This window comes from Chelonoidis abingdonii, chromosome 2, assembly GCF_003597395.2.
Source record: "Chelonoidis abingdonii isolate Lonesome George chromosome 2, CheloAbing_2.0, whole genome shotgun sequence".
NCBI classification, from domain to species: Eukaryota; Metazoa; Chordata; order Testudines; family Testudinidae; genus Chelonoidis; species Chelonoidis abingdonii.
The window spans coordinates 120,456,055-120,481,172 of NC_133770.1; the positions used below are offsets into that span (position 1 = coordinate 120,456,055).

At 46.2% G+C, this 25,118-nt stretch overlaps 1 protein-coding gene and 1 long non-coding RNA gene across 3 annotated transcripts in view; one reads left to right on the forward strand and one right to left on the reverse strand.

Moving 5' to 3' along the window:
* LOC142046342 (uncharacterized) overlaps positions 1-25,118 on the reverse strand; it is a 934,987-nt gene that overhangs the window by 467,978 nt on the left and 441,891 nt on the right. The gene's annotated exons all lie outside the window — the stretch shown is intronic.
* TGFBR1 (transforming growth factor beta receptor 1) overlaps positions 1-25,118 on the forward strand; it is a 99,929-nt gene that overhangs the window by 35,436 nt on the left and 39,375 nt on the right. For both annotated transcript variants that reach the window (XR_012655260.1, XM_032787132.2), the window contains exon 5: positions 19,816-19,983. Coding sequence is in view for 1 of the 2 variants with exons in the window: in XM_032787132.2 (XP_032643023.1) it covers positions 19,816-19,983 (168 nt within the window). In the remaining variant the exon portion in view is untranslated. The remainder of the gene's footprint in view (positions 1-19,815; positions 19,984-25,118) is intronic.

Sequence of the window (25,118 nt, forward strand, 5' to 3'; positions counted from 1 at the left end):
TGCCCCGGCCACCTGTTGCCCCTCTATTCTCTCTCTTTGAACTGACGGTCTACCTACATTCAGTGGCCTGCTGCAGATAGTATTAAAGTTGCCTTGGTGTAGCAGGCTTGGGAATGTTACTTGTTGAAACAGCAATTATTGACATGCATGTTGTGGATTAATTGCTCCCAGGCTGTTGTGATGCGTGGACCATTCCGTGGAACGTCTGAAGTTCTTTTATTTGCAATTCAGTTCTGGAATGCAGATTGTTCACTGCTTTCGAAACGCTTCTAAATCTGACCAGTGTAAAGTTTTCTTAGAGGAGGATTGGAAAGCACAGGGAACCTAGCTGTACAGTCCCTAATTAAACAGATAGAGAGCTCTCTGGGGATTTTGGCTTATTTATTAAATTCCATGAGCAGGTTCTGATGCTAAAGTGATCAGGCGGGCTCTAGGCTATTTGCTGCCCCCAGCACGGCAGGCAGGCTGCCTTCGGCGGCTTGCCTGCGGAGGGTCCGAAGCCGCGGGACCAGCAGACCCTCCGCAGGCAAGCCGCCGAAGGCAGCCTGCCTGCCGCCCTCACAGCGACCAGCAGAGCGCCCCCCGCGACTTGCCCCCCCAAGCACTCGCTTGGAGTGCTGGGGCCTGGAGCTGCCCCTGTAAGTGATAAACCAGAGGCAACTTCGCTGGGTTGTTCTAGATGTGCATCAATGTGCATAAGTGCAGGATCTAGCCCCATGGGGGGTTAAAAAGGCCCATCATCTTGCTAGCCTGGGACTCAGCACACTTATAATAAGGTTCTGTCTGAATTTATTTATTTCCTGTTGTGCCCATAATGGAATGGCCCCTTTTCCTGGTAGAAAAGAAGCCATGAAACCTACCTGGAAGAGTTCCTGCTGCAGTTTACTGGAACTCAGGCTCACCCTCGCTCTTGGTGCTGTTCCTCGTGTTTGGGGGACCAGCTCACCCCCACTCGCTTCTCTCCCAGTCTCTCTGATGCATAAGTCTAGTCTCCAGCTTGTCTCACTCATGTTCAGCGCCACGCAAGGGCCAGGCATGTACTCAGCTGCTTAGGTGCCACTGTCAATTAAACGAGTCTTAATCCAGTGACATTAATAACGTCGCTGTGGATTTACACTATTGTCTCCAAGGCCCTGATTCAGCAAAGTGCTTGAACATGGGCTCAAGTCTGTCCATATTCAACAAAGAGCTCAAGCTTGTGCTTTCCTTCCCTGACACTTAAGCGCATAGTTTGGTGCTTACTTGAGTCAGAGCCTGAGAGTTGAATTTAACCCAAGATCTTTTCCACCTGTGCTTGGAGCAGTCCAAATGTCACAGCAACCCAGTGGCTGAATTTTCAGTATCAAGGGCCTGATCCTGCGAAATGCAGAGTGCCTTCAACACCAGTTGAAGTCAGTGGGCGCTGCGGGTACTCTGTACCTCCCAGGACTGGGCCACCGGGGTGGTTCTCTCAGGCATGCTATTCGTGGAAAGCGTGGGCTCAGATCTGGAGTATGATGAGCGGTAAAACAGCAGTGAGCCTCTGTGAATTGTAGGGGAGTTGTTCATCACTTCCTCTTCTTCACCCTTTTTGGAGCCAATGGCCATATTTAATATAGACCAGCCAACTGAAGGCTCAGGACAAGCTGGAAACTGCTGGAGTCCTGAGGATCAATTTATTGGTTAGGTAACAGGCCTTTTGACACAAAGCTAGGATGGCTGCAGATTAGCGGGGCGGTTTACCATACTGAGGCCCAAGATTTCTGGGATTGTGAGATTGAAAGAATGAATTTGTCCTGAATTAGATTTGAGTCCTTCCCCACCAAAGTAGCGTTAATTGTAGGATGTGACTGAACATAGGTCTCAGCAACCACAGCTTAGAGGTGTCATAGGTAACACCGATCCAAAATGACACACCTCCCAGGAGAAGAAACCATGGATGAGTAAGGGGGAGCTAGTTCTTTAATGTCCATTACACTGTATGGAATCCCACTTTTGAAAATCTGCAGGCCCAGTGTCAATAACTACCAATGGGATAGCACTTGTGTGGGAGCAGATGGGGCTGTGGGGCAAAAGGAAATATGGAGCTATAAGAGAAAGCTCAGAAACCATCAAGGCCTAGTGCACAGAACACTGGACTGGGAGTCAGTAAGCCTGGGTTCTAGCCCTGTTTAAGGCCAGGCAGGCAGAGGATTCTTCTCCCCTATCCCTACAGAGAAGGTCAGCATACGGGCTATGGCTGCTTGGCAACATGTGGCCCTTGGGTCCCTAATGTTTTTCCGTCCACATCTTCCCAGCTGCCCCTGTTGTAAGGAGGATCTGCTCCCTTGTCCTCGTGTGCACTGACAGCCACACCCCTCAGCAGGTTCTACATGGTTTTACTCTTTGAAAAGCTAATGTGGGTGCGGGAAAGGGGCTATTCAAATTCTGAATGGCAGGGAGTGAGATCACAGAGAGCAGGAAATATTCATCAGAAGAGGCAGCGCTGGTCTTCTTTAGATAACGTCAAAGAGAGCCTTCCCACATGAGCACCCGTGTGCATACGCATAGACTCACCATCCATGCAGAGCCACCCAGACATACCCAAATTCTGTGCAACCCCCCCCCCATGCATATCCAAACACAAACATACCCCCCCATGCATATCTGCACCCCCTGCCCTTCCTCCCCCACACACCTCTGGACCTACCTGAGTGCACGCACACTCCACATCCTAAAGCTTTACAAGAGCTCTCCCATTTTCACTTATGTGACAACCAGCCTCAGCTGAGTTCTGGCTCCAGCTCAGTGAAGTGTGGCTTGCTCATTAGTAAAGGAGCAAAGGTTCTTTCATTACAAAACAAAAAAGCAACCACTTTATTTGAAAAATTAAAACATCAGTAAGTGGCAAAGTTGTCAAGGCAAATTGCTGGGTAGCAGCTAGTTACCCCCCACCCGCAACCTCCCATGGATGCTTACTCAGCAAATTCTGCCCACGTTAAGCTTGGCTGAGAATGGAGACTGTTCCTGGCAGATTGAAAACATCCAAGTGGTCTTCACCTTCAGCTCAGAGGGAGGGAAGGGGGAAGCAGAGCTAGTAAAAAATGCAGCCATGGTGGCTCCTCTAGGAGTGACAGAGCTTCTTGGGCCAGCCAACATCAGCCTCAGCTCCTTCCAAGCAATGCTTTCCCCACTGAAGCAGAGATGTGACTGCCATTAAATTCATTGCCTCCAGTATAAGTGATACGGCTACAAAAGCGCCATCACTCTAGTGGCAGCGAGGTTCAGTGCCCTATACCAGCCCTTGGGAGACTTGGGCTTGACTCCAGCTGCACCACTGGCCTGGTGTATGACCAAAGCCAGGTCACGTTACCTTGCTGTGCCTTTGTTCCCGCTCATGTCTATTAAATTGTAAGCTCCTTGGGGGCAGGGGCTGCATCCTGAATCTGGCACAAAGGGCCCCTTTGTCTCAGCTGAGGCCATATAGGGCTCCTGTAGTGCAAAGAATAATAGTAAGTAAAGATCTGCTCTTCAGTCTGGTTCTAACCAAGGCCTGAATAATGCATGAGGCTGATTCATGGCATAATCCAAGCTCTGCCACTGGCTGAAGCACATTTCCAAAGTCCCACCTGGACACTTATTTATCAGGGGTCTTGTCTCATTTCTCCGGATAGGGTTGCCAACTTTCTAATTGCACAAACCCACTCCTTTTCTGAGGCCCTGCTCCCTCCCACTCCGTCTCCCCTCCTTCCATCACTTGCTGCCCCCCACCCTCACTCACTTTCACTGGGCTGGGGCAGGGGGTTCAGGTGCACAAGGAGGCAGGGCTCCGGCTGGGGTATGGGCTCTGGGGTGGGGCTGGGGATGAGGGATTTGGGGTACAGGATGGGATCCGGGCTGGGACCAAGGGGTTTGGAGTGCAGGCGAGGGTGCGGTGTGCTGGCTCCAAGAGTGAGGGAGGGGGCTCAACCTGGGGCAGGGGGTTGGGGTGCGGGTTGCAGGCTCTGGGAGGGGGTTGGGGTGCAGGAGGGGGCTCTGGGCTGGGACCAAGGAGTTTGGAGTGCAGGAGGGGATGTGGTGTGCTGGCTCCAGGAGTGAGGGAGTGGCCTCTGACCTGGGGCAGGGGGTTGGGGTGTGGGGTTCAGGCTCTGGAAGGGGGCTGGGGAGCAGGAGGGGGCTCAGGGCTGGGGCAAAGGTTTGGGGTGCGGAAGGGGGTTTGGGTTGTGGGCTCTGGAAGGGAGTTTGGGTTCGGGAGGGGGCTCAGGGTTGGAGCAAAGGGCTGAGGGGGCAGGAGCGGGTGAGGGCTTTGGCTGGGCAGCGCTTACCTCCAGCGGCTCCCGGAAGTGGCTGGCATATCCAGCTCCTCAGCGGAGAAGCCAGGAGGCTCTGCGTGCTGCCCATGCCTGCAGGTGCAGCCCCCACAGCTCTCATTGGCTGTGTTTCCCAGCCAATTGGAGCTACAGAGCTGGGGCGCGGACAGCACGCAGTGCTCCTATGGCCAGCCCTGCCCCTAAGAGCCCGATATGCCAGCTGCTTCTGGGGGCTGCACAGAGCCAGGGCAGGCAGGGTGCCTGCCTTAGCCCTGCTGTGCTGCTGACCAGAGCTGCCAGGGTCCCTTTTTGACTGGGCATCCTCTGTAAAAAAAAAAAAAAAAACAAAGAAAACGACCTGGCAACCCTGATCTCCAAACATCTGTGCCACATATGAATCCTTTCCCTATGCTAATTGTCTTTAGTGCTGAGGAATAACTTTGTGTGGTGTCAAGCAGGTGGTGCTCTTCCCTCAGAGTCAGCACTGACTGATGTTCTCTCTCACTGTCTCCACGCATGCTGATTATATTATCAAGCACTTGCTCAGCTCCCATGGCATGTGTACGCAGGCATAAAAGTGCAGGACTTTCTGAGGAAGAAACAAGCGGAAAGAAACCTCGAGTCCTGCAGGCCTCAAAGAGCCCTGGCACTTTTTTTGTCAGTGACGACTCATCTGGATTACATTTTTTAAAGAAGGTAGTTTCTACCCCCTCACTTCATGTGGAACAAGAAGCTTGTACATTGGACTTGTGTGTTCTAGACTAAGCTCAGAAGATGAGAAGGCAACGAAAAAAAAATCCCACTAATCCCACAGTTTAACCCAATCCAGACTCACAATGTAGTTTGGATGGCAAACGCTTAGCAGTGCTAGGATGGAGATCATTCCAGATCGACCATCCTGTTTCTAGAGAGAACAGGTGGCTGTCCTAATATCTGGGCAACGTTGGCACAACAACATTAGCATACTTCCTGCTCCCAGTCAGCAGGGCCGTCCTTAGCCATAGCGAACAGGCAGCTGCCTAAGGACCACTGGTCTGGGGCACCGCTCTGCGGGGCCCAGACAGATGGGAAACAGTGGAGCATGTTAGAAGCGAGGGCGCTGCGTCTAGAGAGAGCAGAAAGCAGCACAGTCTGAGGTGTGGGATTGGCTGCTGAGGTCTCTGGAAGGGGCCGGGGAAGGAACTGCACCTGTAGGGTGACCAGATGCCTGATTTATAGGGACAGTCCTGATTTTTGAGTCTTTTCTTATATAGGCTCTATTCCACCCACCCTGTCCTGATTTTTCAAGCATTGCTGTCTGGTCACCCTAGGTGGGGGTAATCAGGACATCTGGATCTGGTCACTCTGCTGGGAGGCGCGTTCTCCCCCGGGCTGGCAGTGATCCATCTCATCGGGGGGACCTGCACAGGGCAGGATGGTGCTGTGGGCTCAATGGGTGCCCTGTCTCTGAGATCAGATTCTGTGCTAACTTCACCATGGTCTGTTGGGCTGGTGGTGGCAACCCATTGGCGTCGTGATCGACATGAGGTTGCTGCTGCTGTGCCACTCTGCACCCAAGAGGTGGATTTTGGGGGTCCTGCAGTTTCTTCCTTTTCTCTTACCTGGCAGCATTGGACAGCAGCCCTGGGGGGTGAGCCAAGCATGGAAGCAGTACTGCGTTGCCATTTAGATTGTCATTTAACAATTTGTGCTCTGCAAAATGCGTTGCGTATCCTGAATTTCAATTTCAATTTTTTTTTTAAAAAAGAAAAAACAAAAATTAAGATTGTTGACAATTATTTGTGACAAGTTTGTATGGGGAAGGAGTGGGCCAGTTTTCATCACAGAAACAAAAAATGTTTGACTGACTTTCCTATAGGCCCTGTTCTGCTAAATAGAGCCCTCCAACAACTGTAAATGCTCATCTCCTTACTTAATGAATATGAGGCAGGGAACAGCAACCTATGGCACATAATGCCAAAGGTGGCACGCAAGCTTGATTTTTGATGGCATGCAGTGGTGGGTCTGAGGGCAGCTCCTGCGCATGCTCTCGGGTTCCGGCTGCTGCCACCATGCCACCTTGGGTACAGCGCCAGCCCACTTGGCACCCTCTGCTGGCCTGGGAACCCAAGGAACCCAGCTGGCAGCAAGCTGAGCAGACCGCGGCTGTTCCCTGCTTGAGGCCACTCAATCCGTTGTTGGCTGGGGTTCCATTCACTCAGTTGTATAGCTGGGCTGAGGCGGAACTAAATTCAACAAATAGGAAAACAAGAGCAACTGATGACAAAGATGCAAGAAACCTAGAGCATGTGATCCCAACCTTTTTCATCTGGCGATCACCAAATGAGGGACCGTGATGGTGGAGACGAGCTCCGCCAAATGCCGCTGTTAAATTTGGTGGCATTCAGCGGCGATGCCTCTGGATGATGCTGCACTGATTTTGGCGGCATATTCAGGCAGAGCGGATGCCAGTACGAGGATATCAATGGCCCGCTCGTGCGTGGCCATGGCAACCCTGTGGCGCATTGCACTGCATGGTTGAGGTGACCCCTGACCCTAGAGAGGCCTCCTGAAGCATGAGCGATCATTTGATTAAATTGGATTTGAACTTGACGAGAATTGATGATGGCATCTCATCAAATGTTGCCTACATTGCAAAATCGATGATGGACATTGTCAGTTTTACTCATACTCAGCAAACTTAGTTGAACAATTAGTTCCTAAGTGACATTGCATCTCATAACTTCTACGACAATTCCTGGTAAGACAGTAGCATCAAGGAGAATGAGATTTCTCAAAACTAGAAGCTCATGAAAAACTCTCCTCTGCTCTAAACACTTGGACTTGTCCTGCTAAGTTTCTGTGCAACTCAAATAAGACTATCACTTTGTCTTTGACATTATTATTGATTTTGCGCCTAAAAAGCAAAAGATTGGTTTTAAATTAAAAAAAAAATTTCTTGTTTAATACTCTTCGATAGAAATTTAACTAAAATCATTGACTAAATTTAAAAATTATATTATTGCTTCATTCTTCCATCAGAATTTTTTTCTGTAGTGCTATTTTGAAGTGCTAGTCCGATTCAGCATTAACAAGGTGGCTTCATTAGTAACAACTGGTTTTATATTAACATTTGCATCATGTGGCAAGTTTTTCACATAGTGTTCCACTTTATCGTTGGTGTGCTCAAGTAGTTCACGACAAGCACAATTTGGGCCACGAGTTTAATAATCTCTGCCGAGGGCACTAAATCCCTAAGGATGGCCACTGTCTGTCAGCTTGCCTGGATGCAGTGAACATCCACCTTAGCTGGTGTTCAAAACTCAATGATCAGGCTCAAAAAAATCATTGAGATTTTTGTTCAGCTAACACAGTTTCTAGAGTCTATTCCTTTGGCTTCTAGTTTCTGAGGCCTTTAGGTTTTACACACGTGTCATGTCTGAAGTTGGTTTTCCATGCAATTACGAAAGAAAGGCTGAAGGAGAAGATATGACGACTCTTTTATAATTAATCAGAGGTAAATCAGAGAGGGAGAGGAATTATTTTAAGCTCAGTACCAATGTGGACACAAGAACAAATGGATATAAACTGGCCATCAGGAAGTTTAGACTTGAAATTAGACGAAGGTTTCTAACCATCCGAGGAGTGAAGTTCTGGAACAGCGTTCCAAGGGGAGCAGTGGGGGCAAATGACATATCTGGCTTCAAGACTAAGCTTGATAAGTTTACGGAGGGGATGGTATGATGGGATAGCCTAATTTTGGCAATTAATTAATCTTTGACTATTAGCGGTAAATATGCCCAATGGCCTGTGATGGGATGTTAGATGGGATCTGAGTTACTACAAAGAATTCTTTCCTGGGTGCTGGCTGGTGAGTCTTGCCCACATGCTCAGAGTTTAACTGATCACCATACTTGGGCTTGGGAAGGAATTTTTCTCCAGGGCAGAATGGCAAAGGCCCTGAGGGGGTTTCACCTTCCTCTGCAGCATGGGGCACAGGTGACTTGCTGGAGGATTCTCTGCACCTTGAAGTCTTCAAATCACAATTTGAGGACTTCAATAGCTCAGACATAGGTTAGGGGTTTGTTACAGGAGTGAGTGGGTGAGATTCTGTGGCCTGCATTGTGCAGGAGATCAGACTAGACGATCATAATGGTCCCTTCTGACCTTAAAGTCTATGACTCTATGAATTACGACTGCTCGAAGCTGAGGATCTCACATAATTACCTGAGTCCAGGAACTGGGGCTTTAAGGGGAAAAAACCACCAAATATCAGGAGCCTTCCACCAAAATGACAAGTGTTGGCAACGCTGGGGCTGGAGGCAGAGGGAGGAAGGGGGAAATGGAGCGTGCTTCCTGTTAAATTGGTACCCTATCCCTCTTCCAAAACAGAAGCCTAATCTGATAGCACTACCAAATAAAAGCCTTGGGCTATATCCTCATCCAGTGTGTATTGGCATAGCACCATTCGAATCAATGGAGCTTCATTGATTTCTGCCAGCTGAGGATCTGGCCCATGATTTTCTCTCCAGGCATTGAGACAAAGTAACTAACATGCGCCTTGTCTGTAATGAAAAAGGCCCACTAGCAAGAGGCTGCTGTGACAGTGCTGCAGCCAGTGCATAGTGCATAAAGTTTAAGAATTAATCAGGTTTTGCCACAAGGTGGCTCCCAACATTTAAAGTCTTTCCCCGTTTTCTTCCATCTGGGGTTTTCACGGAGACCCTGGAGAGCAAAAAGTTCCTTTGGGTATTGAGTCTCCCTCCCCTCAATGTGTTTCTGCAGTTGGGGGTATGAAGGTCCAGGTTTTCCCACTAGCTCTAAATGTGGGACCTTGTAAAACCTGTGCTGGGAAATCAAATATGGAAGAGGGCCAGGTTCTCAGCTGCTGTAAACCATCACTGCTCCATTGCAGCCAATAGGAGGGGCTGTTCAGTACGTTCAGAAAATCAGGCCTCTGAGAGGTGTCGAAAATGGAGGCATCCAAACTGACTAATTGGTTTTAGAGATCTTGGTCTAAGCTCCCAGGGCAGGAAGTTTCCTGCCCCATGTGTGTCATTCCCAGCCAGGCACAGTGGGGGTGAATGCTATCCAATCAGAATGCTCCCAGCACATGCACTGGGGTAGCATTTTATACCTGCCTTGCGCGAGGGGACATCACGACACATTGGCCTAGATGCTGAGTCACACCTGAGCTGCACTTGGCACAGTAGGGTAGGGGAGAGGCAGCTTCACACCCCCTGAATGTGGGCCATTAGCCATCAGGCCAGTCCAGGGTATGAAACAGACGAGCCTGCAAGGATCTAAACAAGAATTCTAAAGATGTGGTGGTGTGTTTTTTTATTAGTGTCAGAGATGGGCTCAGACTCCAGAATTCCTGGCTCCCAGTCACACATTCAAACTACTCCTCTCCCATGTACACACGCATAGAGACTAGATTTGAAAAGTTCTACCTGTCCGCCCACCCAGGACAAGGGATTTTTAATGGATCAGTAAAATACCTTGTGTCTGGTATACTCCCCACCTCGGTGTGACCTAGGAAATGTCTGCTGATTAGAGTGCTTGCACCTCAGACAGCATTTACATCACTTCCGTAGCTCTAGGCATTTGTTAAAAGCAGAACCCAAGGAACCACGTGGACAACATCAGGAACAGAAGTAATCCAGTCACTTCTCCCACTGACAACTCCATCATAGCTGTGAGGAATCCAAATAGCCACTGGAGGTCCACACAGCCCCAGCGTTCAGCACTTGGCTCCTCCAGGAAACAATTCTCCAGAAGAACGTGGCCAGCCAGTGGAACAGCTGTGAGCGTGCTTAAATCGTCGGCTGGAAAATATATTGTTTTGTTAATAGGGAGTTTGGTTGGTGACAGCCAGAGGAAGCCAAAGGCAAGCACGGCAGGCTTGGCATTGAGTGCTGGAGCAGAACCAGAGCTGCACCAGGACTTCCTCCATCTATTGGTCTGGATGGAGTGAGGCAGAACCCAGTGAGTCTGACGGCAGTGCATTCAGCAGATGCAGATGTGAGTTGTCATCAGCAGGTGTCCCTCTGGGTGTAATTTTTTCCTGCAGTAACTAATTTTCCAATCACCCCCAGCTGTGCCTTAGCTGGTGCAAATGATTGGGGAGGGACTCGTGTCATAAACAGATAGCTAAGGGTTAATGTTTCTTTTACCTGTAAAGGGTTAACAAAGGGAACCAAACACCTGACAAGAGGACCAATCAGNCGGCAGGGGTATATATCAGGCACCATAGTGGCGCCACTCGAGGGGGCGACCTGCCGGCCCACCGAGTGTTGCTAGGGTAAAAGTTTCTCCGACGAACGTGCATGCGGCGCGCGCGCACACCTAACTGGAATGGATATGAGCAACACATCTCGAAGAACAACAGTTACAAAGGTGAGTAACTGTCTTTTTTTCCAAAATGTGCTTTTGGTCTAGCATGAAAATCTAGAGCCAGAAAAAACAGAGAGATCAAATTTTGGTTCCTCATGATGAAGAGCTTGCTGCATCCCCCATATGCTGATCTTGAAATAAGTCTGCTACCTCTACTGTCTCCGAGCCGCATTCCTCAAGGACATCTAAGAGGAAAACCCAAGACTTTTCTCTCATAAGACTTGCGTAGGCCGTTCTCCAGGTAGGAATCTGCCTCTAAGAAGTCACAGTTGCTGATAACTTCAGCCACTTCAGCACCCATCAGACTCTGACCTGGTACCCACAAGGCTGATGGTTCCTCAGGTACCCAGGGCACTGTTAAGCCTAACAACTTCAAAATGTCAGTCTCTGATAGGCCACCAGTACCATCAGGGGAACGGGGCATCACAAAGAGCTCTACTGCTACTCACTCAGTACTGAAGAAGATTGCATGGGCTCCCTCTGGACTCCACTCAGAACATTAGAGACTCATGGTACCATCAGCTCCCTCAGCTTCCATTACTTTGGCTCAAGCCAGGAACATGATACTAACTACACTTTCAGTACCACAGGAGTTTTATTTTTTCCCAAAGACCTAGCCATGTCCGAAGTGCCTGAATCACCACTACTCAGCTTCAGTCTTCTTTTGGTACCAATGTTCTCCAGATCCCAGGACACCTGTCCAGTACTGACAGTTTTAGCTCAAGTTTCTTCTGGTGCTCCACCACTTCATCAGAATTGTTCTCTTCTAACTCATTCTGAAGATCTTGACTTGGTGTCTCAAATCTCTGTCCAAGACAGAGGTCTCTGAGGAAATTGAAATCACTTGTGAGAGATGTCCACAATCTTGCTGGTATCAGCACCCCTGCCATGTGCACCACCTACTTGACCATACTGGGACCCTTGGGTGACCTATCATCAGCAATTAACTAGTGCCTCTAGCACTATCCATCTCAGACATAGACAGTCTCCATCACCCTCCCTATCTAGGAGACCAGAACTTCAGGAAGAAACCTTTTGAGGAACAAGAAGCTCAGGCTAATGAAGCGGTCTCTCCACCAGTCAACATCTCTTCTTCCTGCCTGAATGAAGCAGTTCCACAGCCTCCACCATCTGTGGCTGCTGATGTCCTGGAACTGCCAGAGTTTAGCAAGAGTTGCAGATCTCTTGAGGAGATTAAAGAACTGCAGCGTAAGCTGCCTGACATCCTTTATACAGCTTCATCTGCTCACATTCCCCTGCCTGTTAACCTTGGTAGAGTCCAGGAGGGCCTTGTTCTCTGGCACACCCTGACCACAATTTTGCCAGTGTGCAAGACAGTGGATAAAAACATTATGTCCCCCTCTAAGGGCTCAACATTTTTATTTTCTCATCTCTCTAACTCCTTGGTGGTCAAGATGGATAACAAATATGGAATGCAGCACCATACTACATCTGTACCCTATGATAAAGATCATAACCACTTCAACCTGTTGAGCAGAAAATCCTATTTGGCATCTACTTTACAATTTAGAATTGCCAACTACCAGGCATTGATGGCAAAGTACAACCACACAGATTGTACCGGGCTGAACTTCTTTGAGTGTTTTATCAGCAGAACACAGAGATCAGTTCTAGACAATTATTGCAGAAGGCCAGTTGCTCACCAGAATATCTCTGCAGTTCTCTCAGTACTGCTGCTTTTTCCATTTCTATGGCCATAGCTCTAAAGAGGGCCTCCTGGCTTCAGCTCTCAGAATTTCCAAAAAAAGGCCCACCCTGTGGTCGAATACCTGCTTTTTGATGTCACTAAACTTTTCGCTGACAGCATGGATGAATCTCTGCACATGTGAAAGTACTCTAGGGCCACTTTGCATTCTGTGGGTTCTATAAACCTACTCACAAAAGAGAGTTTTTTTTTTAAGTTCGAGACCGCACAGAGATCTTGCCCTGCCCTATTTTGAAGCTCTCAGAGGTCATATGAACCCATATGCAAGGGACCTAGGTTTCGAAGGAAAAAACCACTCACTTCCGGACTTTGGACCTCACAACCTTCCACCTGTAAGCACCAATTTTGAGACACTGATCAAGGTCCTGTGCTACCATACTCTTTTTATACCAATGCAATGGTTCACCTGTTTTTCCTCCCTTCAGTAACTGCCTTTAACACTTGTGGCAAGCTTGGGAATTTATCGTTATGGGCAAGCTGCATTTTTTTTGTAATCCTCTCCATGGGGTACTCCATCCACTTCACTTCTCTTCCACCTGCCAACCACCTTGCCCTGTCCCTCTTCAGGGGGCCCCTCTCACAAGAACCTTCTAAGACCAGAAATAGACTCTCTCTCCTACACTTGGGGGCTATAGAACCAGTTCCCAGGCAGTATAGAAGGAAGGAGTTTTATTCCAGGTACTTCCTGGTGCCAAAATAATAGTGATTGGAGGCCCATCCTAGATTTAAGGCTATTTAGGACCTTTGTGGAGGCACAAAAAATTGAAATGGTAACACTTGCAGCAATAATTCCATCGCCGGAGCAAGGGTGTTGGTTCTCAGCCCTCAACCTTCAGAACATATTTTTCCATATAATGATCCATCCATCTCACAAAAGGGTCATGATGTATTGTTGGTCAGTACAGGGTGCTTCTTTTTGTCTTATCTGCCCCAGGGGTCTGAAAAGTTGTTCCCAGTACAACACTTCACTGGCAACCTGCAAGGCCATAGATCTTCCTCAAACTGGGCCTACAGTTGACCATTCAGAAATATCCACCTTGACCCCTTTACGAAGATTAGAATTCATAGGAACCTAGCTCAGTTCAATAGCAGCACGAGTCTCTCTCTCTCTCTCTCTCTCTCTCTCAGTGCATTGATTTGTGACCCTATGTGACATGGCCAACACAGTCCAGATCAGCCCTCAAACTTGGGTCAGGGACTGGCTTCAGCTGTTGGGACATAGCAGCTTGTAGTTCCAGTATAGACTGTGCAAGACTGCGACTATTTTGCCTTCAGAGGTGGTTCAGGACCGTTTAGTTGCTGTGCATATAATCTAAACGCACTGCTTTCCATACTCACATTTGTGAAAGAATCTCTCAATTGGTGGGAATACCCTCAAAGCATCTGTGCAGGAGTCTTTTTTTTGCCCACCCTTCCCTGAAGAATGTTATAACGGTGGATGTATCCCAGTTAGGGGAGTACATTTGGACAACCATGCAGCCCAGGGCAGGTGGACCTCAAGAGAAAACTCTGTATATCAACTGTCTAGAACTCAAGGCAGTCAGATACGTCAGCCTCTGTGTTTACCCTGTTCAGTGGTAAAAATTGAAGGTCATGAAGGACAACATGTCGTGCATAGTCTATATCTGCTGATAGGGAGGGACTCTCTCTGCACCAAAGCTGTCAAGCTTTGGAATTAATGCATATGCAATCAGATTGTCCTCAGAATGTGACTGTGGATACAGTCAGCAAGCACTTTTTTCTCAAGAGCACAAATGGAAGATGGATTCCATTGTGCTTCACCACATATTTTGGCAGTGACACACCCCTCAAACACATTCACCACTACCACAAACAAGAAATGTGTTCAGTTCTGCTTGAGGTTAGCTGGGTCACCAATCCTTGAGGGATGCATTTTCACCTTCCATGGTCATCAGGGTTAATGCTTTCTCTCTAATATCCAGAGTTCTTCTCAAGATAGAATAACTCTGGCTTTGTCCTTTAATAGTTGTGGCCTGACCCAGACAGATGCTTCCTTACTGATCACTCTCCAGACTGCCTTTCATCTTCTCTGCCAGGAAGGTTGGGGGATCCTTAACTCCAATTTGAGTTTCTTGCCTCAAAGCATGGCTGGTTGGTGGTCTACTAGATGAAAAATAATTTATTCAAAGAAAGTAAAAAGTGCTATTACGCAGCAGAAAACAGTCTACAGATGAGACTTACGTGCAAAAATGGACAAGATTTGGCTGCTGGTGTGACCTCAAACACATTCCACCAACAATCTCATTGCTGTCACAAATACTGGACTACATCCTAGAACTGAAATTCTTGGATCTGTCACTGATCTCCATTGGGGTCCACCGGTCAGCCATCACAGTTTTCCGTTCCCCAACAGAGGTTTTATTCTGTATTTGCTCACCCAATGACAATGAGGTTCTTCAGGGGACTTGGAAATTTCTTTCCCCCATTCAAACATCCTACTCCGGTTTGGGACCTCAGTCTGGTTCTTAAATACTTTACAGGATTACTGTTTGAACTAATTGTGCTTGTTCCCTCCGTTTATTGATGCAAACAGCATTTCATATAACCATCACGTTGGCTTGGCAAATGTCCTTATGACATGTTCCCCTTTCACAATATTTTTCAAAGATAGTCACGTTATGACCACACCACAAATCTTTACCAAAATTATGTTCAGAGTTCCGTATTAACCAGCCCATTCATCTTCTGATCTTTTTATCCTAATCTTCATAAAGGTGGTAAAGAAGAACTTGCTTTACGAGGTTTATTTCTACTTCAACAGACTTTCTAAAAAATGTTCCTATTGAAATATGTACAGCCACAACTTGGTCTTCTGTACATATCTGAGTGCTATGCAGTAACTCTCAACTATGATTTGGAAAGCTGCATTGGCTTGGCTATACGTTTTTTTCAATATTGGACTCCACTCCCAAGCCGCCACCTCCTTAAAGGGAACTGCTTGGGTAGTCACCTAGAATGCAGCAGCCATAAGGATAATGCTTGAAAAGAAATGGTTCCTCTTTGAATGCTGGTCCTTATGTGTATTTAGCATGTGAGTATGCATATGTGCCACGCTTCCGAGTCTGGAAATTCATCCAAGCAGTGTCTGTTGACCCGCACATGTGCATTATCTTCCCATGTGCTTCCGTCTGAGAGCATAAGGGGTAGTACAGGTCAACATCTCTCCAGTTCCACCTGAGTCGGAATTGGGTCCTCATTCACTTTTGTGCACTCTATAAAAGTTATTGTAAAACTATTGTAAATAGTTATATTTCTTAGGGATTCTAGTTTGTAGATAGAATAGACTACTCCACCTAGGCAGGGGCTCGGGGCAGGGGAGAGGAGTCATCCCTGGGACTGTGCCCAGGGTTCCGAACTTCAAGAACTGCATCTCCTGCTCTTATTTTCCATAGCAATGATGTCTCCTATTTGGGTGAGAGTGCAGTATTTGCAAATCCTTTCTGTCCAGAATCCGAGAGGCCCGAGAGCTCTGTCTGAAGTGCCTAATGGAGGAGACTGAGGCTCCATTCTGATCTAGACCTGGGAGAACCCCCTCCCCCGACAATACATCACCCTCAGCTGGACCAGTAGTGCCTGTCCAAGCACAAGCCATGTTGAAGTACTCCAAGCTGCTAGCACCAAAGCCCAAGGGCTCGGTACACAGGGCTCCACATGACAGTAAGTAGTACTGCCATGGACATAAGGACATATCCCTGCAGCAGACAGCCCAAAAGAAATGCGTTCCTGAGCCATTCCTGCAGAACTGGCACCGAAGACCCTCAGACAGGAGGGTAAGGCTCAAAAGAGGGATCTGTCAGTTTCAGTGGTGTCCACAGTACTGGGGTAGGGGGTGGGGGAGAGAGAGAGAGAGACTCACTCACTAGTCCTATCCACAACCACTAGTCTGGATGCACTATCAGTACTGCCTTCTCAATACAAAGACAGGCCAGCTGCGGGGTGCAAAACCAGGCCCTTCCCGCATGTCTATGGGTACTCTGCGGGCTCTGGGCCATACAGAGAGTATTTATGCAATGCTGGAGGATATTTTCCTCCCCTACCCACTGTCTCCACTTCTTTTGGGCCTGGCCCTCCTATGAAACATTCTTACCCCAGGGAAAGAACTGTTGTCTGTTGCAGGAGAGGCCCCATCCCAATCCATTGAACAGCAGCATCTCTATACCGTCCATATCGCTGCTACCAGTGGAGCCAGCTTCTGCATCAGAAGAGAGAGCCCTAACAGTATCTCCGAGATGGTGCAGCAACCTGCAGAGACAGCAGAGGCATTTTTATCCCCCACCCCGCTCCACCCCTGGTTATAAACTCCCAAGGCACTCCTTTTATCTATTCCTATGTGGACCACCATGACTGATGGATCCCTCTTTCTGGTCATGCTGGGGTCTCTGGGATCCTTATGGCAGGCACCCAGAACCATAGCAGGAGTCATCCCACTTCTCTCCCCATCTCAGCAGCCAGTTTTGTTGGTGTTTTGAAGAGAGGGAGACAGAACTGGTACTGTCACTTCCGAATGATGCAGTCATCCTGGTACTGCCTTCTCCTCTGAATGACCACTGGCAATATTAGGGACTACATCAGAGGGTTGCTAATGACTTGCAGAACCTGTTGGAAGAGATCCAGAATCTCTAATACACACTCCTGGCTATCTTAGACATGGGGACTGACCAAGGTGGCCCTTCCAATTAATGAGGCCATACTAGAACAACTGGCAAGAACGGTCTGGTACTCGCCAGCATCTTGCGCCCCATCCCAAAGTGGACTGAAAGATGCTACTTTGTGCCAACAAAGGGTGCTGACTTTTTTTCTATTTTCCAACTTTCTCCCTAATTCACTGATTACAGGCAGCTGCAGAAATAGCTCAACGGCACTTTCAGAAATCAACTCTGTTGGATAAAGGGTCAAAGAGTTTGGACCTCCTGGGCAGGAAAGTTGTCTTAGCAGGTCTTCAATTTCATATAGTCAATTAACAAGCTCTGTTCTATAAATATGATTTTTACACCTATCCAGGCTTGCAGAGTTTAAAGTCAAACTCCCTATGGAAGATTCAACCCAGTTCCAGTCTCTTTTGGTTGAGGGAAGTTTTGGTGGCAAAGATGTCACTCTCCAGGCTGCAAATACTGCATCCCAGTCTTTGGCCACAGGGCTGATCATGTGCAGGAACTCGTGGCTCCAGCCATTGGGCTTCCCAAGAGAGGTCCAAAATTCCATTTAGGATCTCCTCTTCAAGTCCAACCTGTTCAATGAAAATACAGATGAACCTCTGCATTCCTTAAAACAGTGTGTAAAGATTGCAGAAAAGTTTGTCTATAGCAATTTTTTCTTGTGGTTTAGAGATAATAGACATCTCAAGAGTATTGTCTTCTGGTTTTAGTGAAGGACTAGAGAACTGGTGGAAGCTTTCCTGGCCATCTTTTGAAGAGTCAGGGTGTCTGATTATTTCTAATATCTTTTCCACCAAACATTTGTGTAACCTTTCAGTTAAGACTGGACCTCAGCTGTCCCTGGTACCATAGACCAAGAGCTTTGTTGGCATTGGTACTGGCATGAATATAGCACGATCTGACTTCACTGTTTTCCACTAGCAGAAATTGGTGATTTTGACACAGATGCAGCTCTCCTTTTTTCTCTATTTGAAGATGTTGTACTTTTAAAATCTCACAGAAAGCCAAAAACCACTGGCCTCCCTTAATATCCACAGAAGATTCTAAGAATCTTGTAGACTTCTTGGTACCTTTTCCTTGAGATTTGTTTTGTTCTTTGGAAACTGAATCCTTGCAAAGTCCTGTTCATCAGCATGTCTGAAAGAATAAGGACCTTGCTTTTCTTGCCTTTCCTTTCCTTCCCTCTTACCATGCTTTTTGAATTAAGGTCAGGTATATTATACATATGTCATGTACAGAGTCCTTGGCATGAAGAATTTATACTTGAAAGGTAGTGCGGCGTATGGTTGCCATTAATAGGAATATGTTGAGGAATGGTGGAGGTTTTTTTGTTTTTTGTTTTGTTTGTTTTTTAAAGGAGAGAAAGGGGTTTGTTTTACAATAAGGATAAAATAGACTGAACAACTCCCACTATTCAAAGAGGGGTTTTTAGTTTTGTTTTAAATACATTAGAGAAGCCTATTCAATGGCAGAATTGCTTTTGTCTGGTTTAAAAACAAAGTTTTGCAACTGACATGTTTCTGCTTTCTGGGTCAAAAGAGGAAAAATTCCAGTGAAAGACTGAAGATTCAAGTTTCACATTCTGAATTCCCTTCATACTGTGTCTTCTTTTTTTGGTGTTTTTTTTTATTTTATTTTTTAATCTTTGAGGTTCCTGGTATTTGGTGTCCACTGATCTAAATCTGTGGCAAATTTGCATGTCCCTAGTGCAGGTCATCTCTAGGTCTGAGAAAAGTGAGTGCATTATCTCCATCTTGTAGAACTGTTTAGCCCACAGTCATGCAGCAAGCAAGTGGCAGTGATTAAAAAAAAAACAAGCAGGTTGCTTGAGTCCAAGTTCTGTGTTCTAATTTCTATGTGCTTCTGCCTTCTCAGAAAAGGGAATACCATTTCTTAATCCTTTGTTACTAATACGTGTTGTCCCTTCATTGTCTCTAAACCCTTCTCCCTTCTAGAATAGGGGAGAGAAGTCCCAGGAATGTGGAACGTTAATTGTAAGAATGGCCTTTGTTTTTTTTCCCCCTCAGCTCCCTTCCACTCATATTTTGCTGTTTTATTTTCCTGGGTTTTTCCTCGTGTTATGGAAATCTCAACTTGAGTGGTCAGTAGAATCCAGAATCTTGTTGTTTGCACTGGTCTTACTGTCTGGAGTGGGTGGGGGAGGAGAAGACTAATCGGTATATAATGACAGACTTGCGCCATGTGAGCCACCTGCCTCCCCTGAGATGAGAATCAGACTTGTTACACGTGTGCCCTCGTTGCAGGCAGAGGAAGCAGCCAAAGAAGCAGGTCTTTGCTTGTTTTTGATAATTTGGAGATTTGTCTCCCAAAATAAGGCTGACTGTTGCTTACAGCTGGAAGGAGGACAACTGAGATGAGTAAAGACTGAAGTCTGACTAGCAGTTGGGCACAGGGGAAGTTGGCAAGGTAGGGAGGGAGTGTTATACAAAGGGAAGAAACTGAGGAAAAAATTGTAGTGTACTTCTGGAAAGTTACCTTTTTTGTTTGCCTATATCTGTCTTGTCTTTTAGATTATAAACTGTTTGGGTTAGGGACTGTGTTCTGTGCTGTTTGTTCAGTGTCTAGTACAGAGGACTCCAACACTTGTAGAAGGCCTTCAGGCACTGTTGGAATAAAAAGAGAAAACATAATGACCTGATTACATAGAGCTCGTTATAAAATGTAACTCCAACTTTATAGATGGTACATTTAAAAGAAGCAATTTGGTTTGCTGGGCAACTTTATTTACATCTAATATCTTATTTTGCAGACAATGGTACATGGACTCAGCTCTGGTTGGTGTCAGATTATCATGAGCATGGATCACTCTTTGATTACCTAAACAGATATACCGTTACTGTGGAAGGAATGATAAAGCTAGCTTTGTCCACTGCTAGTGGACTTGCACATCTTCACATGGAAATTGTTGGCACACAAGGTAACTTTTTATAAATGTTCAGTCTCATATGACCTTATGATCCTAAAAGGAAATGGGTCATTTTAAAACCAATTTTCACTATGGAAATAATCAGGAGAATTATAGGAAAGATCTAGCAATTGAAGACCTTGTCCGTATTTGAGTTTGTATGCTACTTGATAAAGTATCGTTTGAATTGCTACACAAATGTGTAGTTATATTTGATGATGGGATTAAGCTGAACGTGTATATCCTCTTACACCAGCTGTGCAGGTATATCCATCTGCAAAAGTGGAGAGTTTCTTAAAATTGTGGTTAATTAATCTGCAGATCATGTATTATCTGTTGGCAACAAAATGTGACTAGTTTAATAGCTGTTTGAGTGGGGGTGGTGTTTTTTTTGTTTTGTTTTTTGTTTTGTTTTTTTCTTTTTTTAAAGAACATCTAAAAGACCCCTTGTGTAGTATCCCGGTTCTTCTTAGATTGCTTGTATGTCTATATATTTCACTGTAAGTACATGTATACCCAGTGCACCCAAGGTTGGGGCTTTTGGTCAGTAATACATGTTGGGACAGCTGTCCACCTCTCTGTTTTGTTCTCACAACACATGGCTGCAAGTTCCAGTGATGCCTCAAAGTACAAGACGGTGAGCATATCAGCAGCTTTTCTTGTGCAAATAGTGAGTTAGTATGTAGTTAGCCTTTACTATTATAGTGTTTCCTTTGTTCTCCTTTTAGACTTTTTTTTTACCTGGAGTGATACTTGCTACCAAATAGTCATGCATAAGTCTCCGGGCTTTAAGAATGGTCTGTCTTGTAAGGAAGTCCTGCCTGTTAATGATGACCATGTTGTGGACAAATGTTCAGTTTTCGTATCTTTTTGTAAGAAGACTTCAAAATCAAGGGACTCCTGTCTGAGGGGTCACTCATGGAGGGGACTGTATACTTGACCGCCAATCCAAGCCTTTCTTGGACAAATAAGTGAAGTACACTGCCTCCCAGAAGTTCTCTGGCAGCTATTTCTACTTAGCTGCTCCTTCACTGAAGCCCTCAACCTCTGATAGAGGGAGAAGAGGTACTGGTCTTTTGTCCTTGGGCCAGTCATGAAGGGCCCCAAGACATCCAGCTCTTCAGAGCTCAAGGGTAGTTCAAGACCCAGAAAGGATTCCTCACACACCTGTTGGGGACTCCACCATTGTACCTCAGCTGAAATGGTACCTCAGAAGCTGTTTAGTACCAAGCTAACTTCAAGATCATGACAGCATTGCTTGCCACTACCATCTATATTGGCTCATTGGCATAGGTACTGATGAAGCAAGTACCTACTGTACTATCTACACTTCAGGAACAAGTGACCCTAGCACAGAAACCACTGGGTACCGTCAATTCCTCCTGCAATTTATGGGAGCCAGAGACTTACTCTGTATGTTAGCGCCAGACTTTCCTATGCAGTCCACTCAGACAGTGGCCTCAGTACTGGCAAAGCCAATCATAGCTCTGAAACCTTCAAATATAAGGGCTCCAGGTACACCTACTGGCACCACATGAGCCTTACCAGAGAATATTTTTCCTGCAGAAATTGCCCAAGAAAATCTTAGGCTGTTGATTATATTACACACAACTGGGACTGGGTGAGTAGCTTTACCCATCAATGAAGCTTGGACCATGCCAAGCTTCTCCGGCCCAGACTTCGAAGAAAGTGGACTGTTGCTACCAGATGCCATTTCTTTCATCACCCTACTCCAGGTACTGTGGTGGTGGGAACAGAAAACAAGAGGTCGAACCAGGGACATTACAAATTACAAAAAGACTAGGAACCAAACAGGACTGATTCCTTTGGAAGGGATACTTATTCTGCATCTCGCCTCCAAATGAGAATCACTAACTAACTCTATTATTGAAATATGACTTTATTCGCTGGGCTTTACTGAACAGTGTATGGAGGAGGAGTTTAAATCTATTGTCACTGATAGCCAGGACATCACTGCAGTCAGCTCTCAATGCAGCAGCTATAGCCTTCAGATCCATGGCAATTTTCACCATGCAGAGGTCTTTGTCTCCACACACAACATATACCAAGGGAAGCCCTAACCTCTGAGGGCCCGCCCTCTGATGCGTGCTGCCTCTTCAGCAAGAAGACTGAGGCTTTACACGCCATAAAAAGAATTGAGAGCGACATCAAGGTTACTGAGAGTATATGTCCCAGCCCCAAAAGAAGGCAGTATAGGCCTCAATACCATTGAGGCCTAGGCAAGCTGATTCTTTGAAAGCAGGGTCAGTTTCTACTAAGAAGGGCATAGGCTTCTGCATCAACAGGCTTTACCCATCAGGCTCCTCCAACATCAAGGCAACCAATTTGACTGCTTCATCAAGAGCAGAGCTCTAGTCATTTTGATCTTCCCTCTCTGTCTGTGATTTGAAAGCACCACACCCTACACAGTATTGCAAAATATTGTGCAAAATATTCCGTGAGTTATTTTGAAAACTAACTTGCTAGTCAACGTCGAAAGAAATTGTATGTAGTAAAAATTTTATATGCAGTTATGAATCCTGGCCCCTTCTCTCCCCCTGTGGTGGTAGCACATGTTCAAAAGCAGACAGCCCTGCCTTAGCAAAAGTTGTTGAACAGATCTGTCCTAAACAAAGGGCTGTGTTTACCTCAATTGCATATAGTAAATAGGGTCCTCAAGACAGCTGTGGGAGAAGATGGCAGGAAACAGAACAATTTGCAATTGCATAAACACAAGTGTGGGAAGAAAGAGAGCATGGAGCCTTGTTCACCACCAGACTCCATATTGCCTTCCTCATTGGATAAACTTTACTTTGAGGGTTAACCTTCAGAAGACTCCACTTCGCAGGTTCACTGAACTATAAACTTAAGGTTTTCTGCCCCTTTATCTCTTTGACCTAAGACGATAAAGGCCCCAGCACTTTTGGAAGAGATCCTGATTGAGGAGCGGATCAGTCACCATCCTGCTGGAAGACTGGAGGTGAAAAAGGTCATCTTAAATAAAGTCTTGAACGGAAACTTCCTAGATAAAGTTTTAGATGTAAATACATTTTTTCACTTTTATTTGCTGGTAACCATTTCTAAGTTACCTTCTACTTGAATTGACTTAAAATCCTACCTTCTGTTTTGTTTTTTTAATCTAAACGAATCCAGTGCTGCATTTAAACTTCAATTCAAGTAACAAACTGTTGAATATTGACTCCTTTAAAAGGGCAGTGAACCTTAATATTCCTCTGATTGTTCCAGTGCAGGGCTGGACTTCTCACTTTGTGGGAGAACTGGGCTGAGGAGTGCCTGAAGTCACCATACCAGTTGTTAACCAAGGGTGGTGGAAGCCAAGAGAAATCTGTAGTGTTTCAGGCAGGCTTCAGGATCCAAAGCATTGGACCAGGTCTGTCCAGTACTTAAGAGTCCATGCTTGTTGCTGGCTGTGGCCATCCCAGGTGGAGAGTCACAGGGGCAAGGGATTATGAGGCACTTGTAAATCCAAGAGGTGGCAACTCTGCACTGATCTGGATTGCACCCCAGAATGTGACTGTCCCCTTCTTTGGGAAACCTGTTGTACCTCAGTGTCTGGAACTCCATAACCACTGATTGATGGTTCCAGACAATCTGTGGTACTGGGATACACAATTCAATTTCAGTCTTTGCCCTACTTCATCAACCTTCCCCTTTCTTATTCAGGGACCATTTTCATGAGGTGGTACTGCTTTTAAAGGTACAGTGTATTCTAGCTCTCGGAGCAGTAGAGGAGGTTGCTTTACAGCACATGGGAAGGGATTTCTACTCCTGATATATTTTCATACCTAAAGGTGGAGTGGGGGCGGGGGGGGAACAGTCAGACAGAGAGCAAGATGGTGCGGGGATGACNGGGGGGGGAAGGGGTCTGGGGACTACCCTGCAACCAGGAAAATTGAACGCAATCCAGGATCATAATCATAAAATTTAAGGCCCAAAGGGACCACCAGATCATCTAGTCTAACCTCTTTCTGAATATCACAAGCCACCCAGCACCTTGGTGCTAAACACCACAACCAAAATTAGACCACAACATTATGCCTTACATGAAACTAGACTACTATGTACCACAGGCAGAAGAGTAGAAGGGCCTAAAGTGCTCACAAGCTAAAATTCAGAAAGCTGATATCCCTTCCCTCTAAAATGTCCCTAGATCCAAATAACAGGTACGCTGATCTTGGTCTGTAGAATGCCTAGTTTCACATGGCTATCAACCCAAGCCACAGAAAGTATTTAAGGTTTCTAGTAGGGGACTGCCATTAGCACTATACAGTGTTTCCATTTAGCCTCTCATCAGCCCCAAGAGTTTTTACAATGTATAGGACAGTGCTTCCAGTTCACTTCAAATGATTCCATTCTCAAGTATTCCCATGTCTGGACAGTTCGTTAATTTGCATTTGGTCTATCCAACAAATAATGGACAGCATCATCAGAAATAGTTGCCATTTGCACAGCTGGGCCTAAAATAAACAGGAGAAATGGTACAATCCCTTGTACAAGAATTGAGTTCATTGGAGTCATTCATAACTCTGACTGCAACAGCCTACTTGCCCTCAGGAAAGGTTTCAGTCCATCCTAACCCTATGGATCAAACTACAGGCTTTCCCAGGAACAAAAGTAAGATCTTGGCTGGGATTGCTAGGAAACATGGCATCCTCCACTTGTGTGACAGCATGCCAGATGTCACCTGTAATGGATGCAAAGCTGGTTGAAATTTGTATCAATGAAGCATCTTTTGGACATGCTGCTTACAGTTTGGTCATCAAGGTAGTGGATGGTCCAAAGAAATGTGTGAAAGGGAGTACTGTTTTCCTTTCCATTTCCCTCACATGCCTCCATGCTGGGTTGTAGAGCACACCTGTATAGGTACAAACTCGGGATCTATAGGCCAGCCAAGGATCAGCTCTTGTATATACCTTGGAGCTGAGAGCTGTATTGTGTGCCTGCAAAGTATTTCTTCCATCTCTCAAAGGCCTTACTGTCCAGGTGATCACAGATGACTGTTGCCTTGACAAAAAAGGGGGAGCAAGATCAAACCCCTTATACCACCTCTGGGCACAACTTTGGGACTTCTGCATTTGGAACGTCAGCACTATCAAAGTTTCATGTTGCTTGATGTGCAGAACATG